The sequence below is a fragment of the Mastacembelus armatus genome, chromosome 14 (assembly GCF_900324485.2).
Source record: "Mastacembelus armatus chromosome 14, fMasArm1.2, whole genome shotgun sequence".
NCBI lineage: Eukaryota > Metazoa > Chordata > Actinopteri > Synbranchiformes > Mastacembelidae > Mastacembelus > Mastacembelus armatus.
In genome coordinates, this window is record NC_046646.1 from 1,138,196 (window position 1) to 1,153,353 (window position 15,158).

At 42.3% G+C, this 15,158-nt stretch overlaps 2 protein-coding genes across 3 annotated transcripts; one reads left to right on the forward strand and one right to left on the reverse strand.

The window, feature by feature from the left end:
* Window positions 1–4,310: 4,310 nt before the first annotated feature.
* Window positions 4,311–7,159, forward strand: crx (cone-rod homeobox). Its single transcript, XM_026328592.1, has 3 exons — window positions 4,311–4,780; window positions 5,722–5,873; window positions 6,165–7,159. The coding sequence occupies exons 1-3, from the start codon at window positions 4,684–4,686 to the stop codon at window positions 6,801–6,803; spliced, it is 888 nt and encodes a 295-aa protein (XP_026184377.1). The 5' UTR covers window positions 4,311–4,683; the 3' UTR covers window positions 6,804–7,159.
* Window positions 7,160–10,323: 3,164 nt separating this feature from the next.
* Window positions 10,324–13,949, reverse strand: h3f3c (H3 histone, family 3C). 2 transcript variants are annotated; one of them, XM_026328047.2, is made up of 5 exons: window positions 13,803–13,949; window positions 12,497–12,640; window positions 11,784–11,937; window positions 11,665–11,685; window positions 10,324–10,731 (listed from the first exon to the last, which is right to left on the reverse strand). In XM_026328047.2, the coding sequence occupies exons 2-5, from the start codon at window positions 12,622–12,624 to the stop codon at window positions 10,729–10,731; spliced, it is 306 nt and encodes a 101-aa protein (XP_026183832.1). In that variant the 5' UTR covers window positions 12,625–12,640; window positions 13,803–13,949; the 3' UTR covers window positions 10,324–10,728. The 2 variants fall into 2 exon arrangements, with proteins under 2 accessions (XP_026183832.1, XP_026183831.1); XM_026328046.2 differs by lacking the exon at window positions 10,324–10,731 and having other exon boundaries at window positions 10,745–11,685.
* Between the last annotated feature and the right edge of the window lie 1,209 nt (window positions 13,950–15,158).

Sequence of the window (15,158 nt, forward strand, 5' to 3'; positions counted from 1 at the left end):
CAGTGGTGCTTTTCATAACTTATCTTCAACACTGAAAACAGGTGGAAATGTTGGTTATGTAATGTAACTCAACTTTCTGTGAATTGGACACAGCCCTCTGGGCTATCCTATCCTCATGCTAGCATACTGAAAAGAAAATTGCTAATGCCTACCTGGGGGTGGGCCCCACTTTCTTTCTCAGTCACTCAATCACATCAGTGTCTCTCCCGTATATATGATGTTTCGGACAGAACCTTCCCAAAAGAAGCATTTTCATCAGCTAGCTCAAGGAACTAGTGGGGCCCACAGCTCAGAGGGCTTTGTCTGAATCCCCGAAAGAACCTTAGGTTACATTAATTAATCAACTAACAATAGCAGGATATCTAATCAGGAGTATAACCTTCAACCACAGGCTAACGCAAAATTCAAAAACTGGCCACAGCAGTGCACACAAATAAGCACCTAAGGCAGGCAGACAAGCAACAGCCCAGGGCCATACTCCTATAACTGCAGGTGAAGAAATATCGCTCCCACTCTTTGCTGGAGACAGAGCAGTTTTGAATAGGCAGTTTGCCTGGAAGAATGCATCCTCCCATCCATGAGGGCCTGTCATCAACCTTCCCTGGCATAAATATGTCACTCTTCAATGAATCAGTGTCAGTGGGGAGGTTTCACCATGCTGGCACAGGTCAAGCAGTGTGTTTGACAGGGCAACTGGTTCACTTCCATAGACCTGAAAGATGCATGTTTACATGGTGTTCAGTAACACTGTGAGGGCCTGCACTGAGGTCAATGGCAAATTTCCACCACTTGGTTGAATGACGGTGGGGGAGTGGCAAACTAGAGAGTGTGACGTGTATCAGCCTGTTCATCCACATTTCCTTGTGGCATGCCTGAACTTCGTCTGCTTCCGTGGAGGCTCAGATGCAGAACTGGACCAGGAACACACATGCCCACTGGACCAGGCAGCCCTTCACTGGGGGCAGGACAATTGCTGCTCAGCAAGATAAGGAGGCAGAACAGGAACTGGAGGATGGCGACAGGGTGCCGCAGCAGGAGCTCACACCAACAGCCAGGGGACTGAGAGGGCACATGGCACTGGAGCCTTTCCCCCACTTGTGCCACTGACTGCAGCTCTTTCACCAGCACATAGGAATGAGCTACAAATAACCATCCTGAATGATGGGACCCCCAACAGATTCCTACTCATGGCTTCTGCTGTGGGAAAAGGGTACAGCCAAATGTGGCAGGCCAGCATCTGCAAAGCAGCAACCTGGGTTGACTCCATCACAGTAGGCACACAGAGAGTCCAAATCATTCCTGCTATCTTGCTCACCTCCTCGGTAAAGTCAGTTAAAAGGGTGTCTGGCTGTGCCGCCTGCTCAGACAGGGAAAGGTCCAGAATGGCAAAGTTATTACTGGTAGCTGCTGACTGATAAGAGCACTGGTGAAACCTTTCATCTAGCTTAGCCATTGAAGTATCCTTAGGAGAGTTGGGTTGCTTGCTGGCACTTCACCCCAAAAAGTGAAGCCAAGCTCTGGCTGTGGGAAAATGATCCACACTCAAATCCACCTGAGTAACATGTGTACAAGTGGGCATCTGAGTCTGTGAAGCTCCACAGGCTCAGTGTCTGCTGCAGAGAGATAGGCAGTGATAGTGGGAGAGTGGAACCAGAGCACCACAAGACATGGAACTTGCTGTGGGTTGTATCGAGACACCATGTGGTCTGCCATGACAACAACGTCAAGCAATACCTGTAAAAATTGAATCATAGCCAGAAGAGGAGTAGCAACAGATGAACAACAGGGACTCACTGCTCTGGCTGCTAAATCAAGATTGCCATCGGGAGAGCAATGGAGGCTGATTCAGCCAAGTCTGGGTTCAGTCTTGCCCCGGACAGGGTCACATTCTCCACCTGACATTAGGCGCTCTGCCCAGAGGTGTGGCAGCAGCGGGGGATGCAATGGCTGTCGACCCCTCCCCAGTACTTCTTTTATCTTTCTTCATGCTCTCTAGCTGAATAAAAGAAAGGCAAGATTATGTCTGAAGCACATATGTGGGAGAGATGCAGAAATAACATAAGCACTCAGTTTGGACAGACAAAGAAGCCCACCCCAGCTGTGCTAATGCATGGATGGGATTGGACCCATTAACAATAGCCCAGAGGGCTGCCCACCAATGAGACAGAACACCTAGTCTGACTCTGATTATCTCCTTTAAAACCAACTAATTAACATTTGATGTCATGTGTGTTCAATTTGTGTAATAAATTGTGTTTTTAATGCGGTGTAATATGTCGGACTAACTCTTGGCTGGAGCAGCAATGTCTGAATTCTTCAAATTTTCATGTTTATTATTATTAGTCAGTCATTCATTCGTCATGGTCCAACTGGTGTGTCCTACCTGGAGTACAGGATGGGGGAGGGACCTGAGCTGGTAGCACCTGGTCTGGACAAAAGATTATTACAGTGTGTGTGTGTGTGTGTGTGTTAGGGTGGGTATAGTGAGTGATTGGGGCTGACAGCAGCCTCTGTATTGCTGGCTGGCCTGCAGATTTAGCCGACCTGTTTTAGACGCTCTAATCTGGATTAACTGAAACAGTGTGTCAGTGGGGACGAGGAGCTGGAGCTTCCCCCACCCTCTGCCCCTTCACCTGCTTCCATCCCTCTTACACCCCTTCCCTTAATCTGGGTACCTGCTGGCCTCCTCTCCTCCTCCCTCTATGTCCACTTGACTTAAATCCACCTGTTGTCCTTCTTATTTCACATATTGACCCTAGTTTTCCAGACTATGTTGAACACAGTCTCTGGTTATCTTATATATAAATTCTTGCTTGCATCGTTCTGAACGTGTCTCTATGACTCCAGCTTTAGGGGGAGGGGCAGTACGGCAGGGATTATATCAACTCAGGCCTCTTCCCTAGTTCCCTGTTTGCTGTTGCAGCTGCAGGACAAGCTGTTCCACTATAAAAGGAAGGAAGGAAGGAAAATTGTATCACCATGATCAAAATCAATTGGACAGTGTTTGTATAACAATTATAATCTTTTTAATCAGATAAAACATAACTCATAAAAAGATAGTACCTGGTATGAATTTAGCAAAAACGTCACCTCACACACTACACATTTGGACTATGATGTTTTCCTAACAAATTGAAAAATAAAACTCAGCAATGTGAGCCAAAAAGTCAAGAAAACATATTTGGTTTCAACTACACACTATTAAAATATCAATAAACAATTGACAAGGTTTTCAGAGCATTATAGAAACCTACAATTCATGCACATTTAGAGAGTTCCAGCTTAATCTCCCAACACATAAAAATGTATTCCTCTAAGTCTCGTTCCTAAGCAATTTTAAAGTCAATGACAACAATGCCCATGAAAACAAAGTGGAATTGCAGGAATCCTTTTTTTCATGAGTAAAACCAACATGTCTAGTTACAGGTTTACATCTGGTGCTGTCGCCTTGCTCTGAAGCTGCTGTCCAGGTTGCTCTCACCGTCCTCCTCCCTCATTTCTGTTCTGCCACATTCTCTGTCTTTTCTATTTCTTTTTTCCCAGCCTACACACCAACATGTCCATTACCCCCTTTGTGTGGCTAAAGTTCCCTGCAGCCTCCTCTACAACTCCACTACTGAATGGCTCGCCTTTCCTCCCTTTATCTGGAGATAAGATACTTTTCAGATAAAGCATATTATAATAAATCAAATGAGCTTTCTCGGTTTTAAGCATCTGGGTGTACTTATGTATGTGTTTGTGTGTCCACCTGTTTTGGAGATTGAATTTATGAAGTACAGTAGATGTACAGCGGGTTAATTTATCAGCAGGAAGAAAGGAGAAAGGAAAAAAGGATTTGTGGGAGGACACCATGAGAGCTGAAAGGGAACTGGCACTTACAAAACATGATTTTTGAAATAGAAAGTTCTTTTATTATTTTTAATTTTTTTTTATTTTTTCACTCAAACATTCATATAAAGAAATTAAGATTAGGTTAGATTCAACTTTATTGTCATTGAAAAACTACATTACTCTGAAATGAAGTTTACCATCCAATCAGAAGTGCAACAGTAGTATATAAATTGCAATATGAAAAATGTAATATATACAGTATTTTGTGGAAAGCATAGACTGTTTAACTATGACAGTCTTACATATTCAATATGAAGATTCAATACATACACACTCTCTCTATATATACATACATATATATATATATATATATATATATATATATATATTCAGTACATAAATATATATATATATATATTGTATGTGTGTGTGGGTGTGAGGGCGCGGGTGGGTGGGGTTTACTGAAGCTACTTGCTCCCTCTAATTAGCAGCGTGTGCCGGTAAAGAAACTCAGTGGAGCGACCTCTCCAGTGCGCAAAGGCATCCTGAGGCCATCACCTGTGCGATGACTTCACTATGTGAAATGCGACTGCAGAAGTAGTTTGATGCTCATCGCGCTGCTGTGTGCCCTCCTGTGAAGCCGACAGACAGTGGAAACTGAAGCTTCAGTTAAAAAAAGGAAAAACACCTGTGGTTTCTGTGGTGGTCTGCGGCGCGTCCCGCTTCTCTCAGCAGCAGGTTGGATCTGACGCACCGACTCTTTGCCCCAGCTGAGTTCTGAGGGGCCCTCGGCAGTTGTGTTGCGTGTTCGACCTAAAGTCAGCACCAGGACTTTAAAAGCCTGCTGTAAGGATGATGTCCTACATAAAGCAGCCCCATTACACCATGAACGGGTTAAATCTGCCTGCCACTGGAATGGACGTGCTACACACAACCGTCGCGTATCCATGTGAGTACATATTTTTGACTTAACTTTTAGATTGATTAAATTCTCTATATTTGCGTCTTTGTTTTCTGATGGTTAAAACGCACAGAATGCGCAGTGCTGTGGCAAACATACACAATAACGAGCATAAAGAAAGTTTCATGAGAGCCTGTTTAATGATGTAAAGGCTGGCGATTATGATGAGATGGTACAATGGAGCCTGTTGCATAATTGTGACACAGAAAAACACAACATTTCTGCATAGCTGTAGTTGTGACTAATGATTTGTTGAAAGTTCATATTTTCATTTCCACAGTCTGTTGTTGCCGACTTTTAATACACGGACTGAACCAGAAACACTTTTAATCGGCAGAGAAGCTCAACCTGTTTTGACAATGAAACAAATTAGGAGCTTTGACGGATTTTTTAATGTTGTCTTTGTCTCACCGACCCCACACAAGACTTTTTAAATGTCTTTGACACTAAATATAAAAATGACTCTAGATGCAGACAGGTATTGTGCTAAATGCCAAATTCCCATGGCTGCATCTAATAATTCCTCACTATACTTGTTCTGAAACAAATACACCTAGGCATTTGGCTGTGTACCATGGAGGGCAGTACAACGTTGGCTGTACAAACTATAGTTAAATGACTACGTTGCAATGTTTCTCTTTCTCTGGGCAAACTAAGTCTATAAAGAACAGGTGGCAATTATAATAATTAAGTATAATGAGCAAATACTTTTCATATTGGACATAACCGGCCTGTAGAAGAAGTTTCAGTGTGTTGTGAGGTTTGCATCAACATTTTTATTTGTGATCATCACTAGTCACTAAAATAAGACACTATCTTTCACATTCCTTCTATGTTTTGCTCATAATTCATGTCTCCATTCTCAAAACAGAGCTCTCACTCAGGGACTGTCAGTATAATAATCCTCTCTCTGTGTCTGGGGTTTGCAGCTACACCCCGGAAGCAGCGTAGGGAGCGCACCACCTTCACCCGCACACAGCTGGACATCCTGGAGGCTTTGTTCTCCAAGACCCGCTACCCAGACATCTTCATGAGAGAGGAGGTGGCCCTTAAGATCAACCTGCCCGAGTCACGTGTGCAGGTGTGGGATAGTAGTCTACAGCCCTGACAGAGGCCATCTTGTTCAGTGTTTGGGGTTTCATATTGTAGTGAGACTCGACATCTTAAGACTTTTAAAGCAACAGCCTTTGCCTGCACGAGAACCACTTTATATTAATGCTATTGTCTGTATATTAATTTTGATAAATCATTTTATGACACAGGTCATAAAGTTCTTTCTCACATCGTACCACACACTTATATTACTATTACTATTTACAGCTTTAGACACATTCCTATGTCTGACAGTTGGTCTTTACCTTTGTGTCTCTAGGTTTGGTTTAAAAACCGCCGTGCCAAGTGCCGTCAGCAGCAGCAACAGAGCAGTGGGCAGTCCAAGCCGCGCCCTCCAAAGAAGAAGGCCTCTCCAGTGCAGGAACCCAGTGCTCCCGAGCCTGTTCCTAATCCATCCAGCTCCTACAGCCCCTCTTCTGTTCAGTCAGGCCCCAGCCTGGCTCAGAGCTCCAGCACTGGAAACACTGCCGTATCCATCTGGAGCCCGGCCATCTCACCCCTGCCTGACCCCCTGGCGTCTTCCACGACCCCCTGCATGCAGCGGCCCTCACCTTACCCTATGAGTTACAGCCAGCCATCAGCTTACACCCAGGGCTACGCCAGCACTACTTCCTACTTCACTGGCCTGGACTGCAGTGCCTACCTGTCCCCCATGCACTCGCAGCTGTCAGGCACCGGGGGTGCACTCAGCCCCATCACTGTGCCCTCGATGGGGGGCTCCCTAAGCCAGTCCCCTGCCTCCCTGTCCTCACAGGGCTACAGCACTGTCTCCTCCCTGGGTTTCACCTCTGTTGACTGCCTGGATTACAAGGACCAGCAGGCCTGGAAACTGGGCTTCACTACAATGGACTGCCTGGACCACAAAGACCAAAACTCCTGGAAGTTCCAGGTCCTCTAGAAAGTGATAAAGTGTAGCTTTCATGTGTGTCAGCCTGTCGTGTGTCATTGAGTTTCGTGTGAGACAGTGTGAAGCAGCTCTGCCAGAGGACTTGTTATCTCTGATTATCAGCTGTTTGTAAGATTTTCTCAAGGTGACCTCTGTAGAAATGCATTTTATTTGGCTTTAGAGAGGACTGTGAGTGACAGTCATCGATGCTGCCTGACAACAAATCATGTGTTGTATTTTTCCTGCTTTGTTAAATAAGAGAACAAAAGCCTTTAAAGAGTTTGTAGGGAAAGACCTCTCAGCCACATACACAATACAAGTGTTCATTTAGTTTTAAACCTCTATTACCATATAGTGAGGAGAGTGCTCTACCATGAATGGGCTCTGAAGTTGTATAGTTTGTTTCCTCTTTCAGGGTTGAATCATATTAAACCGTTTATTATTATTTTATGCTACACTTCCATATGTGATTTGGTGTGTTTAGATATTTTTCAACATCTGTGTTGTGTATTACAGTGTTAGACTTTAGTGTTATTATCCTGATCTCTATATGGAAATGTGAGCTTTTCTGTTTTAGTTGTGTGACACATTAAAGTCATTTATTCTTTACACTTTTGTGCAGTGATCATTCTGTGCTTTGAAATGAATTGTAGTTTGTGTTTGTAGTCTTGTTAGTGGTTTGGATTCACAGTTAGAGGTGAGTGTGAAGACTGGAGTATGTAAAGAGTCCATGCTGTGGTCAGGTTTGAACCTGTCATGCGGCCTGTGTGGCTCTCACTGGGCCATCTTGGTTATTTTAGCTTATCTGAATCTGGGAGTGTCCCAATCCTCTTAGCCTCCCTTTAGCAATGCCCTAAGTGGATTATTGCCCTATTCCCCTCTGTCTCTCACCCACCTTGGCCTCTCTCTCCCCTGTCTTTCCTGGCTCTGTCCTCACTTTTTCCTACTTCTTGTACCTTTGTCCATCCTACTTTACCCTGTCACTCCAACACTGGAGTATCTTTCCTCTGCCTGTCTTCTGAGTGTTTTCCTCACTTCACTTCTATTCCACTTGTTCAGTGGAGACCTGAAACAGCATATCACAGCACCTGAATCACTGTAGTTTATCAAAGTTTTGCTTTTTGCCGCAGTTGTCATCAATTGTTCCATCTCCCAGATCTCTCTAACAACTCTACCAGTGGTTCCCCTCCTTTCAGTCCTTCTTGGACCCCACCCCCAGCACTCCGTCAATCTCCCCAACTTCTCTGACAATGTAATCCTCACATGGCCTCAATACTGCCATGCAAACCTAACTATGACATAATTTTTATGAAAATGTTGAACTAAAATATGTGTACATTGTAGGTTACGAGAAGGAAAGGAAAATGGTCAGAGAGAGCTGATTCTTAATTTCCAGTGACCATGTTTTTAAAGCTATTTTGAATTAGTTTGTCATTTTGGTTCACTAACCGTAAAATGATCAATAACACAAACCTATGGTTTTAATTGTTACTTCAGATCACATCATCATTTATACATGTGGAATGACAAATGCTTTTAACAGCTAAATGTATATATAATGTGAGTACCTATTTTAGATGAAGTTCTGGTACAAAAAAAAATGTAACTGTTGCCATGTATATCTGATCTCTGTCATCGACTATGTCATCACAACATTTTGATTATAAATTTCAATCTGTCGGACCAAAGAGGAGTAAACTGGAAGCCAGCGACATTTCAAAGTGTTTTTCTGCGCTCAATCTTGACCTAATCCCACTCTGTTCTTATTTTAATCCCTCTGCCCTCCCTCTCTGTGGTGTGATTGGTTAATCCATGCATCTATGTGCTGATTGGTTAACCTCTCTTAGAGGGTGTAGAGCCCTTGTAATCTCTCTCCTCAGCACTGAGAGTTTCAGGCAGACCTTTGTGCTGTAATCCCTGGCAGGAGCAGATGTGATGGGGGATGGATGGCACTGAGCAGACCTTGAGGAAGGTGAACACAGAAAAATACAGCACACAGACATAGAAGGAAAACTTCAGTCCTGTGTCTCCTAAAACTTTTAACCATTGTTTAAAACAAGAAAATGAAAGTGTTCAAAAAATGCAAGCTAGCATTGAAAAATAGACAACACATTTCTTAAAAACAAACAAAATAAAAAAACCAAGCAAACAAAAATCTAAACAAAAACCTGTGACTCCTGTTATTAAGCAATATAAGTTTGTCACAAAAATGTCAGGGTGTGAGGAGTCTGCTCTGTTAGAAATATGTCCACTAGATGACGATGATTGACACTTTTCTCTATATTTGAGTTTCCTCATGACACATTTCTGACAGTGAGAGTTCTGAATCATTTCTGTCCTGCTAGAATTAGTCACACATTAATACAAATTACAGAAATGCATTTCAAATATTTTGAATAGGCTTACAAAGATATCATTTACAACAGTTCCTTTTATGCATTTCACCACAGAAGAGACCTCTCATCCTGCTGGTGTTATTGACTCATTCCCTATTATCTGTCATTCCTATACCAAACATGAAGAAAGTTGAGTTATTATTACACACGTGCAAACACAGTGGCTACATATTCTACTTGTAAGATGAGTTTAAAAATGTATTTGTCATGAAGGCAAACAATTTCACTTAGGAACAAACCTATATAGCTACAGATAAATGCCTCACTCATTAGGTAATTCTAATCTGCATAATTAGGAGTCAACCTACCAGCAAATAAGAACCACTCAGAACAAAGTTGTCTGATCCTCCAATTCAACTTTGAAGAAAGAAGCATGTATTTCTGCTCAGTTGTTATCATTCATGTTACTCTTTGTAAGATGTTTTTTGATAATTAAAAATGTTCGATTAGATTGAGATGCTTTTTTTTGGTATTTGTATTGTTGGACCTATGTTGCCATCTTCTGCTCCCTTAAGCGCTTTGTTCTAGTAGATCAGAATCACCTGACTGAGGTACTTGTGTGTATCTATATAGGTTTGTTCCTGAGTATGACTGTTTGATAACTCCTAATGAAGATCTTCACCAGGTTGACAGGTGGTTGGATTGTCAAGTAAGTTTGGAGTATGTGCATTGTTAGATTTCTGTGAGGGATCATCATGTTAGAATATACAGAAATCATGCCACACTGGCAGATGTCAAGGAACTATTACAAGTTATATTTGTGGTGTACGGGTCATGTTTATTTCCATGTTTTATTTTATAAACATGTTTCCTAGTTCTGGATCATAGCCTCTGGGTATGAGCCAAATGATTGCTGTTTGCAACATGTTTTTCTTGACAGAAATGCAGCATAAATCCTACTTGTATATGTGCTGCATTTTTTCAGTATGCAGTAAGTATCACAGAGAAAACAGGCAAGTATTACAGAGAAGACAGACAGCTGGCATGTGTGGTGTGAAAGCATGGTGGTTTGGTTTTTATAGACTGATAAAAAACTGCAGTTTCCTGAGGTTACTCATATCAGCCACTCCTGTGGAATGTTACAGTAATCCCCCGATTAATGTTGTAAAGAAAATAAATCAACCCAGCTACATCAGTTTGTTTAAACACCTATTTATTACCACCATAATATGAGAAATTTGGAAAATACAAAGATCAGCTTATTTATATGTCCGAAAATTTTGAAGAATAAGAAAAAATAAAAACAAATATGAGATTATATTATGTATCACAAATTTTGAGAAAGGGACAGATCTACAGAGTGCAGGAGACACATTTCCTAAACATGCAGAGAATAACTTTTACTATAATGTCAATTCATACAGTGACAAGTCTAATGCCTATATGGTGAAAGAGAGACAGAAGTATAATGCATGATGACTGATCTACAGTGAACAGTTTAACAGAGGAGGAGAAGGTAAAACAGCTCCCCCATGTGGCTGCCATTAGAATGGAAGTTGCCTTGGAAAACAGAGAAGCCCTTCCTGGTTTTCTAAATCAGATCACTGTAAAAAAAAAAATCATAAACATAATACCAATATCAATATCAATTGCTTTTTTTCATATTTTACTGGTTCTGAAAGTGGTAAAGGAAGAGATGCTCAACCATGATTTATATGTGTAAAAAAAACAGACACCATATCCACAACAATAATCAATATTCTTAAGCGACCAAGAGGTTCTTGTTTGTTGATTACAGGAGGTTTGGAAGATCAGAGCTAACACATCCACACAGACCAACCATCAGACCAACAGGACGGGGACTGAAGAGTTACAGTGAGCAATGTGGCTGCAGCTACAGAGTGACAGGGTGATTGCAATGTGGAGGGACGGATGGGGTGGGAAGCAGGTGGAAGTTTAGATGAGCAGAAGCCTCAGGACTAGTTTTAATAGCACCCTGCTGTGGAAGTTGCAGCTCCCCTTAAGCAGACTAGCCCCTTGGCGACATCTCTCTGCTTTGGCTCTGTTTGCCACACAAACTGCACCCACTAGTCTCCCACCCTAGAAAAATCCAGGTGAGCTCAAAGTTGGGTTCATGCTTTGAAATGCCACCCACATGCATGTTGTAGTGTGTGCGCACGTGGTTCTGATCTGCTTAACCTTTTACATGCACAAAAAAGGTACCCTAAAACATTTGGTGAAGACAAAAATCCTATGAAAGACCAGACCTCAACATATTTCTATCTCTTCATAATCAAGATTACTCTAAAGTCTACTGAGAAGCTGGGTAGGCTGGGGAAGGTGAAGGGAATGGGTGGAGTAGAATAAAGGAAGGAGGGCAGGCACAGGTAAAGAAAATCAAGACAGAGATGAAACATTAGGGAGACTGTCTAAGCACGCTCTCCACGGATGCGGCGTGCCAGCTGGATGTCTTTGGGCATGATGGTAACACGCTTGGCATGGATGGCACACAGGTTAGTGTCCTCAAAAAGACCCACCAGGTACGCCTCACTGGCCTCCTGCAGGTAGACGGAGGAACAGGTATTAGCAGGACAGTTGTATTAGGTTGGAAATCCCACTCATGTAATCTATAAATATATTGTATGCACGCACACACCTGCAGAGCTCCAATGGCAGCACTCTGGAAACGCAGGTCAGTTTTGAAATCCTGAGCAATCTCCCTGACCAGGCGCTGGAACGGCAGCTTACGGATCAGCAGCTCAGTGGACTTTTGGTACCGACGGATCTCTCTTAGAGCCACAGTCCCAGGCCTGAAACACAAAACGAGCTCTGCCTCATAAACCACCCTAACCTCTCAGAACAATTAAACAGATGTCTAACTAGTGACATAGTAAAAAGGAGCTCTTAAATGACACAACATCCAGTTGGTGATTCATCCTGGGGTTCTAGCTCTCATTGGATATTGTGGGTATTCCGTCAGATACTTCCGATCACAAACTGTAAATTACCAAATGTGTGATATTTACAATCGAGGCTCTGACTATCAGGAACAGTAAAATAATCGCATTGACACCAAACATTTGAAGATTATTCACACAATGATCAGTTGTGTCAAGCCTCGACAATCACGGGAGGGGCACATCGGACATAAAATCATCTAGTGTTTGGCAGCCTAAGAACTGCACAGGAACGATCTGACTATAAGGTAAGTGTAGTATTGCCAGAGTGTTTCAGTTTGTGCAAACAACTGCTTTAAGTAAGTCATGAAAACATCCAGCACGTCCATCTTGATAAAGACACTCAGCAGCCATTAATCTGACTGTTCGTCATTCAGACAAACGTCCGTGTTGATGGAAATCCAGGTATTACCTGTAACGATGGGGTTTCTTGACCCCACCAGTGGAGGGGGCACTCTTTCGGGCAGCCTTGGTGGCCAACTGCTTACGAGGAGCCTTTCCTCCTGTGGACTTACGAGCAGTCTGCTTGGTACGAGCCATTATGACACAGTGTCACCTGGAGGACATATTTAAAAAATAAACACACAGACTGTTCATACCACACGTGTTTCAAACTGAACTCAACATGCTTTTATTGCTACGTCCAAAAGAAAAAAAAAAAAAACAGTAAAAGGTGACCATGCAAGTCAAAATCATAACTTAATATATGGGTAGATAGTGAAAAGTTAAAAAATACAACTTTATTTATGGTACCCTTCTATTTGTTTTTGACCAGCTCATTTTATTGTTAAAGCTGTGCAGGCATTTAATCATTTATTTAATTGTTAGTTTTGCTGAACAACACTCCCTCATAAAGTATGCCTCACTGATTCAAGACAAAGTTTATTATTTACTGTTTATGGTTACAATCTATCTAAAGGATAACACTAACAGTATTTGTTTTGGGCACTCAGAAAGTGATTAAACTTTAAAATGCAACATGATAGCTGTCTGCTCCTACAATAATTCAGATACCACGCATTCCAAGGTTCCTGTTAGCTTGTTATTTAGCCAGCATGGCAAGGGTTTGGTTTCCACATCTTGCTCACTCTCAGCTGATTTTCATTCCTGTTGGATCGCTTGGGAAAACTTTTCCTCCGGTCTGCAGGGGCACGAAAACGCTGAGGTAGCGAGCCAACCCGGACCCTGAAGGCAACACCAGTAGGCTACACTGTAAACAGGTCATCTTCGGAGAATGAACCAATCAGCTGACTCCTGTCGTGTTGAAGGACCAATGGTGTTTCACTCTGCCGGGCTGGGGGGCGGGACCAACAGTCTTAGCCCCGCCCCATACCGCAGGATTATGGCCACAGAGCGAAAGAAGCTCCCAATATCAGGCACCGAGCGGGACGCAAACTTTCTCTTAGAAATACCAGCCCCGTCCACACAACACTGTTAACAAAACACAGGAGACAAGTGCGGCTCTCAGAAAGCGCCAGAACGGTGCGAACAGACGGCCTTTACAGCGGAGCAGCGACGCATTAGTGGCCACTGAAGGTGGAGCGATACTGGAAGCAGCGAGCCGTTTGTCGGCCCGTGCATCGGGCAGCTGATCTGCCGCCCTGCAGCGTCGAATAACACGCTGTTTTAGCTCCAAAAGCACTGCGGCTGCCTCACCGTGGCCACAAAAGGCCCTCAGCTGTCCATGGCTTACAGGATCTGACAAAATGTCCACTTACCGAGAGTGAATTTATCGGCTTTTCTTCGAAGGGACCCAAGTGTGCTGTGCTTGTGTGGCAATGTCGGATATTTACTATCTCTCACACAATGGAGGCAAAATGGCGGCGGTGTCAATCATCTGTCTCCCATAATGCAACTGGCCACATTTGTAAACAGTGTCAGAACCTTTTGTTTTGTTTGGTTTTCTAAGGGAAAAAAAGAAAGCGATCAAAAACGAGGCAAACATGAAGGATCGTTACTATATAAAAACATAATGTAGGCTATTTTCACCAGTGTGAAAAGTAATTGGACACATTTATTGAAGAGCTTTTACTTTAGTATATGTTAAATGAAGAGCCTTCTAATAAGATATGTATTCTTTGATATTACTGCCTTTATCTGCATACATGTGCAACCACTCATTACATTACAATTACATTACGTTTTTAGTTTAATCTTTAATATACAACCCAATTCCAAAGAAGTTGGGATGCTGGGTAAAATCTACATATCAAAGTACCACATCTGTATCCATACATGAATGCCTTTAGTTTGATGGTAATGCCAGTTGTACATCCTAGTCTGAATAAAGTGTCAAAAAGAAAAACAAATAACTAGTGTTACAAACTAATGACAAAATTGAAGGTTCTCTAGGAAACAAACATTTTCATTCTTATTTGTAAACATTACTCCTAGGTTTGAGGGTTGTTGACTGGAGATTGACCTCCCTGATCACATTATTGACCACAGTATGAAACAGCAACAAAGGAAGCATATTCAGTTGACACATGAATTCAGTCCTGTATTTCAACCCCACGATTAAAGGTTATGTTATTGTAATGGATTTTTAATAATGGTATACATATTCTAGTTAATGTGTGTTATTAAAGCACATATACTGTAAACACTTTAATGACCTTTAGAAAATATATGTAATATAGTGTTTAGTCCTATCATCAAACGTATGAGGTTGTAGATGTTTTGGTGCATGACATTTTGATTTTTATGCATGTCATTACACTGTGTCACATGGAGCATAAACAGTTTTAATTTCATTGATTTGGTTTCACTTGTATTTCTTTGAACCTGCATAAGTGATCTGTTACTGACACAACACAATGTCAGTGAAACACATCCTCAAATATCATGAACTGTTTATTGTTTTAAAAGAGAATTCCATCAGTTTGCATGTAGATAAACCCAACCATTCATTGATCCTTACAGAAATATTTTCTTCTACATTTTGGTCCGGGTGGTCCGCAGCCAGCAACCCTGGTGCAGGCAGGAATTCACTGTCCGGGTGAATTCAAAGACCCCTCAGCAGGGCGGATGTCTGTTCAAACAGGAGCAACATTTAGGGCTGTCCAAATGAAATA